General features: G+C 42.6%; 1 protein-coding gene across 3 annotated transcripts in view; it reads right to left on the bottom strand.

Moving 5' to 3' along the window:
• Nucleotides 1-19,168, bottom strand: part of LOC144721221 (dynein axonemal heavy chain 3-like) — an 814,808-nt gene that overhangs the window by 37,790 nt on the left and 757,850 nt on the right. For all 3 annotated transcript variants that reach the window (XM_078598660.1, XM_078598658.1, XM_078598659.1), the window contains 4 exons: nucleotides 16,605-16,735; nucleotides 10,764-10,956; nucleotides 9,017-9,195; nucleotides 5,500-5,758 (listed from right to left, as the gene is read on the bottom strand). In XM_078598660.1, the coding sequence (XP_078454786.1) occupies nucleotides 5,500-5,758; nucleotides 9,017-9,195; nucleotides 10,764-10,956; nucleotides 16,605-16,735 (762 nt within the window). The remainder of the gene's footprint in view (nucleotides 1-5,499; nucleotides 5,759-9,016; nucleotides 9,196-10,763; nucleotides 10,957-16,604; nucleotides 16,736-19,168) is intronic.

The raw sequence follows: 19,168 nt of genomic DNA, 5'->3' as shown, positions 1-19,168 counted from the left end.
AGTGCATCGCGGATTTTTCAAGAATATTCATCGAAAAATTAAAATTCTAAAATACCGCCATATCGGCAGCCGTATTGCGGAAAGCAGCGTTGTTGTTTCATCGTGATGCGCGAGAGAAACCGTTTCCCAGGATGCCAGACAAAGAGAGAAACTCTCTCAGAGGCTTTGTACATACTGTACCCACGGGCACTCAGACAAGGCACGTGATTGGTTCCCGGCGCGAGATCGACGAATGAGAGCACGAGTGGATGTACAGTATCCCGTGAGCTGATTGGCTGCGCATCATAATACGTATCGTATGAGAGAGAGAGACAGTGAATGTATATTAAGGTATTATAATTAAATAGATTTAAGTAAAATATATGTGAGTGAGTGAATGTATAATATTAAGGTTTTATAATTAAATAGATTTAAGTAAAATATATATATAAAGTATAAATATACATATTTTAAACTTTCTGGTACCCACACACACATATACGGAAATTCCTAGGGGGGCCAATCCTACTTCGCGGATTTTCACCTATCGCGAGGGGTTCCGGTCCCCATTAACCGCGATAAACGAGGGATCACTGTAATTGTTTTTTACCCTTTAATCTGGCAACAAAACTGACACCGTTTTTTACGACCAGATGATGCCAAAAGGCGCACAACTCAAAGACAATGCACCAACCCATGTGAGACTAGGCTCTAAGGCAGGGGTCGGCAACCTACGGCTCCGGAGCCGCATGCGGCTCTTTACGGGCTGCTTCTTGACAATATGTACGTGAGTACAGTATGTACTCAGATGCATTGCGGCTCTTGAAATACTGAATTTTGTACCGAATTGGAAAGAAATGGCTCTTCTTGTTATTTTGGTTTCCGACCCCTGCTCTAAGGAAAGCTGTCTCGGGTGTGGACCAATCAACTTCAAGGATAGTGCATACATTATCAGAGTTATGTTTTTGTTTGCATTATGACTGCAGGTATTGTGGTCTATGCAAACATGACTCCTCGTAAAAAAGATGTCAGTTTTGTTGCCAGATTAAAGGGTAAAAAAACAATTATCATATAATTCACTGGTTCGTAAATGCCAGCCTTGGCTATAGCATGTCTTCTGCCTCTTCAAACAACAAGCCCTCTGTCGAAGAAATAAATGTCAGCATTCAAGGTTGGGCAAAAATGTTCGTTTCAATGTAAAATGAATGTGCATTGGATGTGGTCGTTGATTGAAATGTATGCACATCTGAACAACAGGGTAAAAAGACTCTTGTTTTGGACAACTTTTAATAAATTATTGTATATGTTGAGCAATAGGCCTTAATCATGACCACCCGTATCAGGGACAGCTGATACGGGTGGTGATTAAAGTTTAAACTTTAATGAACAAATGATAGTTAATTAAACTTCAGTTACTTTACACCGTTAATTAAGGTTGAGTTAATGATATGTCCCTTATTGCTGCTCAACATTTGGGACCCACTGTTACATGTCCAATACACGTTTTTTAGTTAAGTAACACAATGTGCTCGCTAAACATTCTCTGAGAGTTGATCAGGCAACCATATACAAATATTGCATCAAGATTTATAGTTCTTATAAATAATTGTATTATTATTGATTGTTCACCCAGGAAAGCCTCGCCAAGTCTTAAGACACCTTGCTCAGGAGGATCCTGCCAAGTGTTCACAGTAGGGGGGCGATGCTACTGTGTGTAACCCGAATTGAGTAATTTTCAGGTGATTATTTAGCCTTGGGATATTAGCCAATTACCAGCAGCTAAACCCATAGGCCAGAAGCTACATAATCAGGTATAATACGTTGTAAAATGTTATTCATTGGCCCTGATAAATTACAAGACATTTTAATCATGAATGCATTACTTTAGAATAAACTGTGAATCTCATTGTTTGTTCCCCGGGATGTCGTGGTACCTACTTAAGGAGGCCTGATCAGCTGGCATGGTTCATCTAAATTCCTCAGTTCTTACTGTGAGGCCTAGATATTTCCCCCTGATGGTGTGCAGTGTATTTCCGAACAAAATGTCATGACTTTTGCTATATGTAGTTGTGAAGATTACTCTTCAACATGCCGGTGAGCTGAAACAATAATAATTGGCCCGTGAAAACGCATGTACGCCCGACAACTTAATTTGTTTTGGCTGTGTGCGATAGTGGAGGATTTCACAACATATATTTGGTCACATCATTACATGGATAAACCCAAAACACAATTATGAATCACCATTTACATTGGGTTTTTTTTAGCTATTGGGAGGAAATCTGAGACCCCAGAGGAAACCCATGCAGAGAACATATACACCCTAGATAGAGCGGCACCCCCAGTTGGAAATCGAACCCAGGCCCTTCTTGTCGTGAGGAACAAATGTTACCAATGTGCCACCCTGTCGCCCCAAATCACCTTCATGGTTACCATGTCCATGAATTACTATACACAGAAGCATGCACATGATACAATTATCTTGACTTTAGTCGGGGAAAGGCATTGTTAATTCAGAGTGGTCTTTGCAGCACATTGAAGCTAATGTATGCATGTTAGACATTATTTGACAGTACGTCGCCAACCTTGTTTCGATTGCTGTATACCACGTACATTTTGTGCATCAAGCAGGAGAACATAACTGCACGACTATTAAAACTAGCATGGAATCAAGTTAGTTCCATCTCAGACACTTTCATTAGTCGCAGCAGGTGAACACCTATACTACCGTAGGTTCCAGAGGCAGTACAAGATTGTCCATATACAGCATACACATCTCACGAGTGTCACACAATGTGTTGTGTAGGCACAGGAAGAAAGCCAGGTTACGCTAAATTATGCGTAGTTTTAACAACTTATATGCATTTCGATTTAAAGCTTTCGTGACTGCAGGGATTCATCTTCTTGGTTCTTTCGGTAAAGTCACGTAGAAGGGAAATAATAAAAAAATATATATATATATGCTATCAAGCCTGGTGGTGTTCATTCAGACGCTGTCTTTCCGACAGACCTGTTCTTTACCTGAGGACGGCTGCTTGCGTTGTGGCCGAAACGTCGTGAGAATTATTTTTATTATGTTTTATTTTTATTATTTTATTTTTATTATTTCCCTTCTATGTGACTTTACCGAAAGAACCAAGAAGATGAACTTATATGCAATGTAAGTAAAATATATATTTGTTGAAGTATATTGATGTTCAAACAAACATTGCAGCAGTGCTCATCTTCATTGGTGGGCCTGAGCCAGTGGTGGAAACTACATTACGATGGCAGGGCTCCCTACAAGTGACCACGACTTTGAACGGGAGTTGTTGGAGGGGGGGGGGGGGCTGTTAGGCATTGGGGGCTTGTGTTTGGACTTGAACACAGAGCAGACATCGGCAGTGCGGATAGCCAGGAAGACAGAACTCCAGATGGTGTGGGCAGCAGAAAAGACAAACGATTTAATATGTCTACGTCTGCCAATATACCCCATTCATATGTAAATTATAAAATATATGAAGCGTGCAATTAAGAGGCTGGGTAGCCTTGGCGTGCTCGTACTGAGGTGGTAAATTGCAATGGTTTAGATGTTTCAACGCCATCTACACCACCTTCAATGCTGCAGCGCAGTCTTTCCCAACTCCGGTCTCCAAGGAGCCCACAGTCCGCCTCTCTATAATTACCAATCTTTTCTATTCAGAGGTGAATTAAGCCACTGCGCACTGCATGCACGTGATGGTTGGTAATCAAGGGAAGCTGCAGAGTGGAGGAGGGTATGAGGATTGGAAGTAGAAATGCTGCTATATGGGGCATTATCTAAGCACTTTGTCTACATCCAGTGGGTGGCTAAGACCCTAAGGATAGATTTCAAGGCAAAAACCATCGTATATCATGTGATGTTTGAATTATTATTTTTTGGAAAGTTTGTGAAATTGCTACTTGGACAAACTTTGTATGGGGGGGGGGGGGGTTAAACATGCAGATGAGTGGATCGAGTAACCCCGCTGTTCAACTGTTTAATTCGAATCGATGTTATATTATGTATCACAATTGTACTTGATAAAATGTCCCAACTATAGCTATCTGGTCTCATTCGAATACAGTCAGTATAAAAGTATAACCTCTATATGCTATGCAGGCACTCCTAGACTTTATTTGGTGTACAATAAGTATTATATTCTAAAATCTAAAACAAACGTCGTGATTTTAAATGGACATAAATTGACTTTGTCATAAAAGTAACAAATATATTTTATGAAGTTCTGCGCTTGATCGGCTATCGTGAATGTTCAAATAAACCTGTGCCTCTGAGGCGAAAACGGAGTTCTAAAATAGAGTGAAAAGTTTTCATCTCATGTACCTTGACATCAATTACATTTAAAATATATTTTGTTTTGTCTTAGTTTAGTCCCCATTGAAAAACCATATTCCGATATATTTTACAAAATATTAACCCAGACATCTCACAGGCCTAAAAAAAATGTGAAACTCTTTTCACCGTGTCATATACTGTAATGTTAATAAGGTGGCCATTTTGATTATGGTTATCAGTTAATCTGTAATATTTCATTCTGTTCATGAACAGAAATGCACTCTGCTTATTAAAATGTGGAAAAGCATATACGAAATGCTCTTCATAGTTTTGCACCACCTGCTGGGAGCTTCTTCAGGAGCTTCTGGAGCGAAACGTTGGACATCACGCCAAACAAACAGCACGCACTACAGCCAAAAACCCATTAGAAGAGCTGTCGAGCATAAACCACGCAAAAAAACCGACCCGGTCAAACACGTATTTGTCTCGTGTGTACGCATGTTGAACTTCCTTCGCAACGTATGTGCTAATTGGAGGTTCGGTTAGGCCTCAGCAAGGTAAGGTAAAAGGCCAAAAGCAACGAGCCTACCTTTACCCTACCTTTTACCCTTACCCCATACAAATTACCTGATTACAGGGTAATTACTGGGGTACTACACATGAAAAAGGTTTATAACGGGTAAATGCTAGGTAGAGCGCTTTATCTATATATATAAAAAAGGGAAATTTGTGAATATGTGTGTCTGTTCGAAATGTTTAGCATACTTCCCGACATGCAACAAACTTGAAATTTGGCAGCGTTACACAGTGTGCCTGCTGACGTCACGCATCCCCCCCCACCCTCTGCGTAGGCCGTGTATTAATCCAAGACAAGAATCCAAATCTTGGGAGAAGCCGGGGTAGTAAAGCTGGTATAGAATACCCTCGATGATTCCAATTTTAAATGGAGGTCACGGACTGCGCCACGGAGCTTTTAGCGAGTGGCAAACAAAGTATTTACCGGGTAATACTTTCGCGCTACCTTTACCCTACCGGGTAATTCTTCTGCGCTACCTTTACCCTAACCTTTACCTAACCCCTTGGCATGTCGACACCTTTACCCTTTTACCCGGTAAAAAGGGTAAATTACCTTACCTTCCCAAGGCCTAGGTGCGGTCAATCATTCGCGATGCGAGGAAAAGTACAAAAGGCAGTGCATCTCCCTGCTGCCGCCATAGGAGCCTCACGTTGTCGCAGAAGTGTCCTGCAAGTCCGGAGAAGCCGGGGAGGTCAGAGCAGCGAGCCAGCTCTGCCCAGGAGCGGTTCTCGAGCCAGGCCGGCGCGGGGTTGGAGGAGGGACTGGGCAGCGCCACGCCGCCCGTCAGCAGGAAGCGCCAGTCGGCGTCGCTCACGCGGCCGCGGCTGCGGGCCAGCCCCACGCACAGCAGGAACGAGAAGAGCAGCTTGTCCTTCTCGAACAGTGAGCGGCACACGTTTGTGTAGATGCTGTCGGGGCCACACGCAGAGGCGCGCCACGCCACTCGGGTCATTTTACGCTTGTCCTGTGCCACGCGAGGTGGCATAACTTTACTGGTTCCAATGTATTTATGAGGCCAATAACAGTGAGTTAAGTGAGATCCATTTGACTTGAGTGGGTTATTGTATTAGCCGCATAGTTGTCGGTGCTAGTAACGTTATCTCCCTTAGCTGGTACCAATTTCTGCTATGGCTCATGGACTAACAGTGACATCTGAGTGTGCTAATGAAAATTGAGAATATGTAAATTTTGATCATTAAAGGCAGAGTGTTTTCAATAAATTTCACGTTAAAGACAACCACTTTTTTCTAATTAGTGAATGTGCAACACAACGGCCAAAAATTCTTTCAACAAAAGTCGTTCTAGTCTAAACTCGAGTTGATTTAAAAATCGAATTTCAATGCTTGACATTTGAAACGGAGGGGTAATGCAGTGGACTGCGACTGCACTACGAAACCAGTCCTGGCTGCCCCATTCACCAACACAAACTGACCAGTGTGGTGAAGTATGGTCAAACAACTGCTGTGATAGTTACGGCATGGGGAGGCCTTCATCTGACAGTGGATTGACAAAGGGCTGTATTTATTGGTATTATTACATACTTAAATATATTATATATGGTTGCTAAATTAAGTTGAATACATTTCAATTGATGTTTACAATTCGCTGCGTAAAAAAAATCATTATTTGTTTATCGCAGCCTCTGTAGCATAAACACCAATGAGTGTTAAAATGTCAATTATTTCTGAGTGTATTTTTGTAAAAAGTGTGAACAATTGCACGTTTGGCATTAATCATGTTGTGTATTATACATAAAATGCATTCATATATAAGCTTGTTCAAATATTGCTTCCAAAAATTAAGTGTTTAGTAACACTAAATTGGCATGCATCATTACAAAGAGCACCAAATGAAGACCAGTTCAACATTATTCATGAATCTCATAACATCAAGGACTAAATCTGCTCGGTAGAGAGCAGGCATACCCTGACCATATTGTGGCAACCGTTAATGAATCTGAAATGGTATATTTTCATTGTTGCATAAAAGATTACACAACTAAAAAAAACGTATTTCTATACTAAAATTTTAACTGACCCAATTAGCAGTGATGCCATTCTCAAGGCAATGTATTGCCAAATTAGGTGTGAAATAAGGGCGCATTACTTTTTAAAAAATCCCAAGAGCTTATTGATGCCGCTAAAATGAATGGTTCAATGCCAGGTGGCACGTTCTTAACTGGCTCGAGTCTTTGTAAACACACATGAGAAGCTCTGCAACGGTTGAGTTCAGGAATTGCTTATCGGGTGAAAGCAGGTGGCACCATCAACTGGTCTGTGGCGTCTCATTGAGCTGCACAGGAAGTGCAATTACCTCATGATTTTGGATTGATCCCACCGCATGAAACACAATCCTCTGCAACGACTTCATGCCAATGTTGCCCATAGAGCCATTATATTCACAAAACATGGCCTAAATAATCAGAGGCTATGGCATGTCGAAGTGCATTATCAGCAACTGCTATATCTCATTACTTTTTGAAGCCATTAGCTGATTCAATGTCTACTTGCGAAGATGTAGTGAGGAATACAAATCACGCATATGCACGAGGTTCTGCCAAGGTTTTTAACATTGGTTTTGTCTTTGGACATATATTAGGGATGCAGAAAGCCAACGGATAACTGCATGCAAAATGCCTTTGTGTTGGATTATGTCCTACAAGTTTGGGCAACCCCTCGGATTAATTTGGCCAGACTTCTTTTGCGCAAGTCCCAAATTTGCAACACGACGTTTTACTAAAAGTTAAATTTCTATTGGATCACCATCAAAAGCGTCATCATGGTCCCATGATTCAGGCAGACAGAGAAGGCCTATGCATTAACGCTTTCACCCTCAGTTGGAAAGAGTTAAACTTGTGGAAGGCACTCGACTCTTGAGCTTCCATTATCATTCATAACACACGCAGGCGATAAGGTTGAGCTCAATTATAATCCTAACATCTCCAGTTAATGAGAATTCCCCTGAACAGCCCCTCCCCACCCGGCTCACATTAAGGCCAAGTGTGGGAAGAGCTCAAACGCTGCAATTAGCTGAGAGAACAAAAATTAGACGTGAAAATCACCATAAAAAATATATATCCAACAAAGACAAATGGCCAATATTACCCAAGTGAGGGGATGGCAAACCAAGGTTGTCATTTGTTTGGTGATTTAAAATCGAAATGTTTCTTCTGAATGTGAAATCATAACCTATATCTACCGTAAGTGTAACACATATCTCCCAGCTCAAGCGGGAACTGGGCACAGTGTACAGTATAGCTATTTGACAGTCCTGAGACGGTGGTAAACATGTCATTTTCCCCCGGTGGAGGCCAGCATCTCCAGAGGATGGCCACTGTTGATCTCCCGCAAAGTGGCACTTATTTTACAGACTCTGGGGGCGGGGGGGACACCAATGAACTGAGTTGACTCCGGGCAGTAATTTAAACTCACAACCTTTCCGAATGCAAGTGGAGCTCAGCCTGAGAAGGACCATCGCAGACCACTGGGACCACACTTTGGGGAACCACTGCTTGGGAGCGATGAGCACGAAGGCAACAATCTGTGAAATCTCCAACGCTTTGGTGGCAATACACTTTCACCATGAATCCGTTAACCTATGTGTGGGGTTACATTAAATAACGTCAACAGCAGCTTAAACAGATTAACATTCTTATTTGTTTTGCCACTTTCTGATATATGTAGATATTTCTTTCTCATCAGGAGGAAATTGCTTTGCGTGAACACACGTTTATAATGTATCTGTAATTGTATTTTGATTTCACCGAATAATTTCACGGCTGGAACAAGATGTAGGTAGTGACAAACATTATATGCTAGACAAACTACATCACTTAATTATATCACAGCTAAATTAATAATTAATTATGCTTACAATTTTTTTTCATAGTTATTATAAGAATGATGCTAACTATTTTTTTAAAAATGAGATCTGCGTTTGAGCTGATATCTGGTGCACCCCTATAATTTTATGAATCTGGGCCCCCCCCCCCCCCCCGAGTTAATTAGAGCTCTCCAACTTTTGCTTAGTTTACTTATACCCAGTGCCACCAGTGCGCATCGTTCATATTCACGTGCAACTGGAAAACCGACACAGCAGAGGGTGCAAGCGCACACAGAGCTACGGGCAGAGCCCCCCGTGCCCTTGGCAACATCCCCGCCGCACACCTGTAAGTGAAGTGACTGTTGAGGGCCTCGGTGCGTTCGTGCAGGACACTGGAGGGCCGGCTGGAAGCGATGGACTGCACATACTGCCCGATGAACCATGCCAGCGAGTACTGGTACATGGGGTCCACATGCGCCAGGTTGGAGATGACGAAGAAAAGGACACTGGAGTGTGACGCCACCTGCCAAGGAGGACGAATTGTGGACAGGAAGACGACTTTTGGCGCTGCGGTGTGCGAGATGTTAACTGTCTCGCCTGGTATACAGGCGGTCGTGGGTTCGATCCCGACCCCGATGTCTGTATATTTGTTTGCATGTTCTCCCCGTGGTCGTATGGATTTTTCTCTGGGTCCTCCGGGTTTTCCCTCCGCATTCAGCAACATGCGTTTAAGAGTATTTGGCTGCTATAAATTACCACGTGATACGCCACTTTATTTGTGACCAAGTCACTTCTGAAAAATAGCTATACAGCTCAGTGGGCCTGATCTGGTAAAATAGTTTAGTTTAGTTTTAGGATGCGAGGCAAGAACATGAGCCACTCTCAAACACCAATACATATTGAAGGGACTGCGTTGCGAAATCAAGAGTGGTGGACAAGCACATTTAAAAATACCTTGATTAACACGACTTTTAAACAAAACGATATATTAGTGACAAATTAGGACAATGGTCTTTCTCACAGCAGATAGACAGACTATTTCGTAGCGACATATATGTAATGAATGGTTTGGTGGTGCTGCATTGGCAGTGGTACGCAATAACAATTAACATAAAAGCTCGATTATACAACAGGCACCCTGAAAAGTAAAAGTCCTCCTCCCCCAGCCTACGTTCAGAAATGAGTGGGCAGTGCTCAAATGCTACAATTAGCCAGGAAGAAAGCCAATACACACACACGAGCAACGTCATGATATTTAGAGGAATGGAAATACAATTAATATCCCCTGACACAACAGGTGCCCTCAAATGAAAAACCTGTTATATAATTACATAGTTTGTTTGCTTTGTAATATAAAAAAAACAATGATCATATCTCAATGATGCGTCTGAAATTCCCCTGTGTCTTCTAGGCACCGCATTGTTCAACGCATCCTCCAAATTTAAAGGGCCACTGCGCCGAACGTCTACTCGCTTTACATTATTTTGCAATATACCAAAAACACGTGCATTACGTTAACTCTTCAAGAGACGGTGGATGGCTCATGAAGGCATTCACCTGGCGGTCGATTAATTAGGGCCGATCGAGAAGGATTTTGTGAAGCAGCTCTCGAATATCAAACCTCTCGAAGAAGTTTTCTCCTAACTTCTCCAGCCCACCTTCTTCCACAGTCCAACCCAAAGTCCCGAAGAAGAACTTACGGTTACATTTTTATTTAAAGCTTTCGTGACTGCAGGGATTCATATTCTTGGTTCTTTCGGTAAAATCATGTAGAAGGGGAAAAAATTTTTTTTACAATAAAATTATCACGACGTTTCGACTGCAACACAATCAATCATCATCAGGTGTGAAATCCACAGGAAGAAACTTTGAAAAAAGTGGCGTTTTTTTCTTAACATAGATGGACTCGTCCATCTGACCAACTGCCAAATCGCTGTCCGTGGTGCTGACGTTAAGATAAAACCTGATGATGATTGCTTGTGTTGCAGTCGAAACGTCGTGAGAATTTAATTGTTTTATATAATTTTTATTTAATTATTTCCATTCTACGTGACTTTATCTAAAAAACCAAAAATATGAATAAGAACTTACAGGTTTGTATCCATTTCGGGTTTCATCGATCTGCTTCTCGGTGCGCACTGTGACCTCCTGCTTGTCAGCAATCTCGCTGGACAGCTGTCGGCTGGATGACAGGATCGCAATGGCCGTCTCGTCCTCCAGAATGTTGCCTTGTGACGTAGACAGCACCTCCAAGATCTGGTCTTCCAGCTCTTTCAGCTGTTTCCTGCAACATCCGTCCAACAGTACCAGGTTATTGATGGATTACTCCAGATACTGAGTCTGCATGAACCACTACACTCTCTCCATCAACGTACTTAGATTTTTGTGTTTAAGTTTGTTGTCTGTCCCCGCACCTCCGATTAACACAGGTGGCTACCTATGGAGCGAAAGAAGTTCAACATACATCAACAATATAATAGTTTCATTAAACTACAGTACCTTTAATACATTCCTTTAGATAAGGATGTAGAAATTGCAGGTGGACGCAGCACCAGCCTGAACATGGGCAAGTATGCCAGTAGGGGGCAATGTTGCTACGTGGTATTCATAGAATCACGGACTGTTGGAACGATCACGGAATAAATTTAAGACAGCGTAAAGAGACATAAAATAAAACACGCAAAGATTGGGCAGCGAGAGAGATCGGACGTTGAGATACTGGGACACTGGAAATAAGTAGCGGGAAAAACATCGAAGAGACTGAACATGAAGGAGAGAACAGAGAAGGAATATGGAGAGAAGTGAAAAGTAGAGAGAGGAAAAAAAAACATAAAAATGCAAGACCTGACAAATCATGAAAAAAGGGAGCGAATGAATGGAAGCTATTCCATGGAACAAAGTGAAACAAGCAAATGTAAAACTACAACATTAATGCTTGGGGATACTAACAGAGAGCCTGAGCACTCATGATAGATGTATAGCCATACCAATTCCTGCGTAAAGCCAACGAAAGTGAATTATGTGCCAACCTTTAAAGTGAGAACATGATCAGTATGTTTTTCTTTTTGTTATTCATTACATATTTTTCCACCGTATGTGGCATCAACAAAGTGAACAACCTAGCGAGGGCGAGATAAGTATTGAGCAAGCACTTCTCAGGGGCCGCCTGCATACCTCAATCACCACACCCATCACAAGCCTCATGCGCCAACCATTGCCACACCAGAAAAAGATGGTTTGATTTCTCATGTTGAAATTCACATTGAAACACACACTACTGCAGATTATGTTTGTGAAACATAGCACCTTTGTGATATTTGTGCTGTTGGAATAGCGTACATTTTTATTTTTTATTTTACCAGGTAAGGTCCACTGACCTATATAGATATTTTTCAGAAGTGACCAGGCCACAAATGATAGCTCAACGAAGCGGCTTATCATGTGGAAATGTATCGCAGCCAAATACTCTAAACGTGTGTTTATGAATGTGCAGGGAAAAACCGAACGACCCGGAGAAAAATCCACGCAACCACGGGGAGAACATGCAAACTCCAAAAATACAGCAGGCGTCAGGGTCAGGATATGAACACCGCAACCTTCTGTATACCAGGCGACGCAGTTATCATCTCCCCACCGTCAATTGTACTCTTATTATTAATTATATATTCATTTTTAGATGCGTTGTGGCTCATTGGCCGTTTTGTAGCGTTCAGATTTGTACAGCACAGCATCGTATGACATCTATTCGCCCTTGACATATAACGCTAAATAAATGCACAATACAGTTCCGCTTAGTAAAGCATCGTTTTTTTAAATAGAAAACGTATGAAAATTGTATTTTTTTACATTAAAGTTAAAATTGATTTAATTACGACATTTCCGATTCAGTTTTTGTCAATACAATAATTATTTTTCATCAGTTTCAATTCCAGTCCGCTGATCTTTTGGATAAAAGTAACAAATGTCGTACTTCAAGTTGTACGCGGAGCCTCTGGCACCACCATGGGCTTGTGGAATGTTTACCACTCGCTTCGGGGCTGGCAAAAGAGACGAGTTTTTGTCCCATCGAGTAGGAGCAGGAAAAGACTTTGAAGTTTCCTTCAAATGCCCAAATTTCAGGAGGTAAGATAAGCAGGAAAGGTGCAGCCCTGCAATTGTTCGCCCGTGCCACTACTGGTGGAAGAGCCGTAGGGAACCCCTCTCTAATGTATTTTCCATACTTTCCCACACTGGCCAGACGTGTTTTGAAGAGGTGGGAGTGCCCACGCTTTACCCAGCAACACGCGATCTGCCGATCGACCAGAGGTCGCAACCGGGTACCCGATACCCGTACCCTACCCGATACCCGGCTACCCGGCCGGGTACGGGTACCCGTTTGCGACCCTGGTGCGGCTGGGTACGGGTACGGGTAGGCCTTGAGTCACTGGTGAGTCACCGTTTGTCACTCATTTCGGGTAGGGTACGGGTCGCCGTTTGCGACCCTGGTGCGGCCGGGTACGGGTACGGGTAAGGAATCAAAACCCGTTTGCGACCTCTGCGATCGACTGGCTGTGGCGTTGCCCATTCACTCTGCTGGGGAGACAGCGGGGGGGGAGATTTAAGAAGCCCTCATCATTGTTTCAACTGCCGCGCCGTGGAGATCGAACAGGCGACCTCCAGATTGCAAGTCCAGTGTGCTCACCGTTACAACGATGTGGCAGCATGCTGAAGTTAAATATAAACACGTTAAAGTTGGAGATAATCAATAAATAAAATGCTCATTTGCGAATGTTATTTGCCTCTCATGGAAATTATATGCGAGCTGTGAATCGTTGGATGTAAGCCTTTTGTTCAACAATTGCCGGCGCATTTATTGAGCTGTTCTGTCAAACACGAAATAAAACTGATAATGGGGAAACACTGGCAAGGCTGCATTGGTGTGAAACAAATAAAGGCAATCCCCCACTCGCTGTCCACATTGATCTGGATTCTTTTGCTCAATTTGCACGTTCTGGTTAGCAATGAAACAGCTCTGTACAAAGTAACAAGGGAGGAAACTACTTAATATTCTAAATGAGAAAGTGGAATTGCTATACCCACAAAAGCCTTAATAAAATGACAAAAACCTGCTGAATTCAAAGAGAGAAGAGTGTCAGCACAGCCAACATTCGCGTAATCACAGAGACAGAGAATGGGGTTAGTGGGAGATGTCCTCTCAAAGGAATAGGAGACTTAACCCCAACCAGCAGAAATCAAATTAAGATCCCCCGTTGAGCCCCTTTCCAGACCCGACACTGTGTATCACAAAGCACGACTGATAATGCATCCAATAAAACATATTCCACCGCGTGTTGCTGTGTTGTCAAGCAACGGCTGGATTTTCCGCATACAAGAGAGGACTCGTGGAAACTGTAAGAGCTGTTTTTACTTTGGCAAAGCCTTAAAATTATAAGACGTGCTTTTAATCCTGTATTTTAAAGGTTAGTTTTATAATCCCGGTATATGTAATTTATTGGTGCTGCACAGGCACTTGCCACCATTATCGTATTCTCCCGGATAGTAAGACACGCAAAGTATCGACAAGGCTCGATTATTGCAACTCACTACTCTACGGGACGTCTGAAAAAAAAACATTACAAAACTGCAGCATGTAGAATAATTATCTGGCACGTGTTGTAACTGGTATTGCAAGATCTGACCATGTCCGCCCAGTGCTTGCTGAGTTGCATTCACTTCCGGTTGCCGAACGAAAATATTATAAGGTCACATTCATTACAAGTACTTGACACAAATGAACCACAATACCATGCTGATCTCGTCGAGGAGAATAAACCATCATGTGAACTCAGGTCATCCTCGCAGCAGCGGCTTTTTGGATAGACATCGAATAAAAATGGTCACCGCATCGTGCGCTTTCAAATGCGTTTCTGCAACAGTCTGGAATGCTCTTCCTTCCGATATTAGGAAGCCACTGGAGCTATGCACTTTTAAATAATCTAGATATAAAATTAATTTCTTTAGAACTTATTTTTGTGTTGAGTTTGTTTTCCTTCCCCCGCACCTCCGATTAGCATGGTTGGCTCCGTACGGTGCGAAAGAAGTTCAACATACATACATCGCTACTTCCCAACACCTGGACTAAATTCGCAACTACAGTACACGCTTCATACCCTTGTATACCACCTTCCCAGAACATCGCATCTTCCATATAAAACTTGTTTTCTTCCCAAAAACACTTATAGTGTGCATCTTATATTCCACATCGTCTCATAACCCGAAGAATATGATGCATAATTAGAAAGTATTTTGAAAATGCAGTTAAATGACAATGGTAAGTTAATGATAGTAATACAATGGCAATTCTAAAAACCAACAATACTTTTTAACAATTTTCACGTCCACACTCTGCCAATAGATAAGCACAAACACGGTAAATGTCCACATCATTGAATATAATCCATTCACATGTAAACCAAATCAAGTTAATTGCCATATTTGTTGAATGGGTAACAACAGAACAATTAAAAACTCATGGCCTGCCATGCATTAGGGAAAGACTTCACTATAATATTAGCCATGTGCTTGTGGGTAGCGTTGCACAATGGAAGCTCACCCAGCACATGAAGGATGGGAGGAGGGGGTGGGTGCTGATTAATTCCACAGAAAGCGATTGATGACACAGGAGCTCGTAGCTTAGAAGTTAACGTTGCTAATGGAAGGAAAATGTGACACAAGTTGTGAAAAATAGCGAACAGAAGCCTTTATCTATGGGAGTGCACGATGCACACCCCACGAGGGTTCTCCTCGGCCTCGATGTGGCTCTAATTCAAGTGCCCCGAGCAGTCACTTCAGGAGGAATAGTTTTCGCTCAAGTCAGCGGGTTTGCATCTGATTTAATTATATTTTGTACTAAGTCATTATGCCCTGTTGTGGCGCATTATGGGTAATAGCTGTAATAATAAAGACCTCTGTTTTGTTGTTGTTCATCTCCATATAACAAATACAATCTTGCGTTAGACGCATGACTGCAAATTACACAAAGTGGAAACCGGTGAAGGGTTTGTTTGATTAAACAAATGCTGCTGGAAAATATCGATCAGGAATGCAAATAGGCCGGTGAATATTTGTTTTTATCTGTACATGGAGATGTGAAAATGCAGAAATGTAGGATGAAGGTCTCCCGAAGCTCCCATCACCACAGCTGTCAACCCACACGGTTCACCACGTATTCTTGTCACAGGGAAATTTAGTTTTCAGGTCCATACGGCGTACAGCCGTTTCAATATGGGCAAACAAAATATATTTGTTTGTGTTTCTCCCTTGTGATGGAACTTTGTAGGATGAACGTTGATGTTTATAAGGGGCACGGGGTGACCAATAAGGTCTGAATTGGTCTGTAATAAAGTAGGCACTGATAAAGGGTTGACATGTATGCATCGCCCTCATGATTCTGCGATGTCAAAATCCACCAAGGACCTCCACACGAATTTATTTTATTACTCCATCTCCTCAATTGCATCCACTCAGAGACATTCCAATTATTGGTTTGTATGCATGTTATTGATTATATATTCTATGTGCAATGGGAACATGGACCCAAAACACAGGATGCTTTTATTGAGATAATTTCACTCGTTTACTCAGGATTTTCGCATGGGGGGGGGGGGGTGATGTTGAAATGCATAATCCCAACTGAGTAACTTGCAAGTAATTGTTCAGCTTTGGGGATGTTTGACCAACATCAGTTACATTGGTTTTTTTTGCTATGGGAAGACACCGTACAACCCGGAGGGAAACCCACGCAGAGACAGAGGGAGAACGCGCACACACAATCGATACAAACTGCACACAGAAAGGTTCCCGAGTCGCGAATCGAACCCACCCAAGGCTCTTCTTGCTGTGAGGTGCACGCGCCGCCCTGTTCACTGGCTGTGTGGCACCGGTGGACCTTACCGATTGTGGGCCCCTTCCAGGTAGAGTTGATTTTTGGCCTCTTCCAGCTCCGGCTTTTCCCTTGCTGCCACAATGCTGAGCAGCTGGTCCTCAAGCCCCCGGGGTGTGATCATGAAGTTCAGCAGGGTCACCTGCAGCACAGTTACAGGCTTTACAACACCGGGGGCATCTTGGGAGTGGCACAGGTCCACGGGTATACTCCACAGAGAATTATTAAGCCCTTCGAAGAATAAAAGCGATTGCGAATGCGTGCCCCAGTTACCGGGGTAATGTTGTGGTCACATAGACTGAAATAAAGAGATAATAGGTGGGTTTTTATACGAAGAAAATAAAAAAGTTCAACAACATTCTGTAAATAAATGGAAGGCTACTCTCCAAAGTTGCATTTGTTTGTAAAAAAATCTTATTAATTTATTTTTGCAGCTGCTTACAAATGGTTTGGCAATTTATTTTATTAAAATGCTCTGTTAAACAATTACGTACCATTTTATTTTGTTGGAATAATTTCAGTTTACTAATAATCTCTACAAACAAATCAAAAGGCAATTATAGTGTTAAATCGATAACTTCCAAGCACGACTTTAAAATCAGAAGATTCAGGGCACTCGTTAACATCAGCCCAGATCTATCCACTGCTGGATGGAGACCCTCCCCATGCTGGCATTATACTTTACCATCTTAATCCACCTCAGGAGATTGATCCTCCACATGAGCTAATTGCATAACTCTATCTCCACCCGTGGTCATCCTTTTTGGGACGTTCTTCATCTTGGCAGCAATTCCGTCACCAGTTTTGTCCATCTGTTGTCTTCCCAACATAGCGACATCCCGCTCATGGCCACCTTGCTTGCCTTAACATTCAATATGAGGCCTCTTAATTTGCATTCATTCTCTCATCCGCGCGTTCCACTTTCAGAGTAAGTCCTAGCGTGCACAGGACCGGTTCGGATATCACTCTCCACTGATGTTGGCTTTGGTGCTATATTGTACTCAGTCGGGTTAAAAATTCAAAGTGCTGTGCCCTGCGCCACTACTCCCTCCTACACGAGCATATCCCATGAACACATAAACACACAATATGAATGTGCTGTTCACACACTGCATATGATATGTATGTATGTTGAACTTCTTTCGCACCGTACGTAGCCAACCGTGCCAATCGGAGGTGCGGGAAACACACACACGCAATGTAAATACTGCACAGGTGAACTGTAAGAGTCTCCAATGTACGGAATGTAAATGTGTCATCCGTATACCACACAGACGCGCCAAATGCAGTTGGCACACTATGGCTTATATTTCAAACACACTCGTGCCACGCTGCTGCTTACACTATATCACACAACGCGGGTGTTATGTACGAAAATCCACATCTCCGATTAGCACGGTTGGCTACGTATGGTGCAAAAGAAGTTCAAAACACGTACACAAAAGCCGATGTGCATACAATTCATAAAATTATCATTCCAAGAATTTTCCACAGCTCAAAATAATTCCCCACAGCAATACAACGCCAGGAACATAAATAGCATGCACCTCGTAATAAAAAACACAGTTCCAGCCACCAATATATTATTTCCCCTGCCGCCCACGTTACGATAAACGGATCGGCAGACAACATTCCTTGTTTTCGTTGTCGGCAAGTAATGATTAATTTATTAAAAACTATTACGACAACATTGCCACGCAGGAGCTGCCTACTGCTGTGAAATGATGCTTGAGAATCTCGCGGGGCATTTTGTGGCGGGGGGCCCAATGCAGGCACGTCCACACATTTCGGGTGACACATTTGCTGGGAGCCACGTTCAGTGATCGTAGCCACTGGAGACGAAACACACCATCAGTGCTGTCTATTAACCGTACATTGGGGTTCAAGGGACAAGCCTCTTGCACACTGCCTCCCAGAGGCAGCCTCCTAATTGCTTGGCAAATTAAACCTTCCCATTTACTTTTCGTCTGCCTCGACTTTTCTTCAAACTCATTTATCAAATGTACGGGCGAGAAATAGGTGCACGGTGCGGCTGGCACGGAATGGCAATTTGGCTGATTAGAGGCGAGGAGTGGTTTGATTGCTTGACGATGGGGCTACGGGTAGACATTCATTTCCAATTACAGTACCGGGCAGTGTATCAAATTAGCCAACTTCAGGGTCCATTTAGGACAGTTGCATTTTAATGGCTTATGTGTGTATTCAAATTTTATTGCCTTTTTGGGCATTAGGGTGTTAACAAGCCATACATTCAGCATGTGCCTAACAACGATGCACTCCATTACTGTATTATTATAAAGGGATGATTAGGTGGCTTGGTAGCTGCCACTCCTTCGCTTTGGATGAAGGCATTTCTGGATTGAGTTGAAACCGGAGTCCCTTGATGGGCGCGATGCTCTTTATATGCAATTAGTTCTTGTTTTTCCATGTACTCACAAGGGGTCGCTCCTGCAAATGAGACTGTCCTTGTCTCTTGAGTTCTCGCCGGGTTCAACAAATAAACTGAACTCGACTTGGTAGTTTGCAAGCTCAATGTACAGCAGATGGTTGATATTGTAAATAAATTGTTTCCCTT

This window comes from Lampetra planeri, chromosome 11 (genome assembly GCF_965212315.1).
Source record: "Lampetra planeri chromosome 11, kcLamPlan1.2.h2, whole genome shotgun sequence".
Taxonomy (NCBI): domain Eukaryota; kingdom Metazoa; phylum Chordata; class Hyperoartia; order Petromyzontiformes; family Petromyzontidae; genus Lampetra; species Lampetra planeri.
This window is presented reverse-complemented; position numbering and strand designations above follow the sequence as displayed.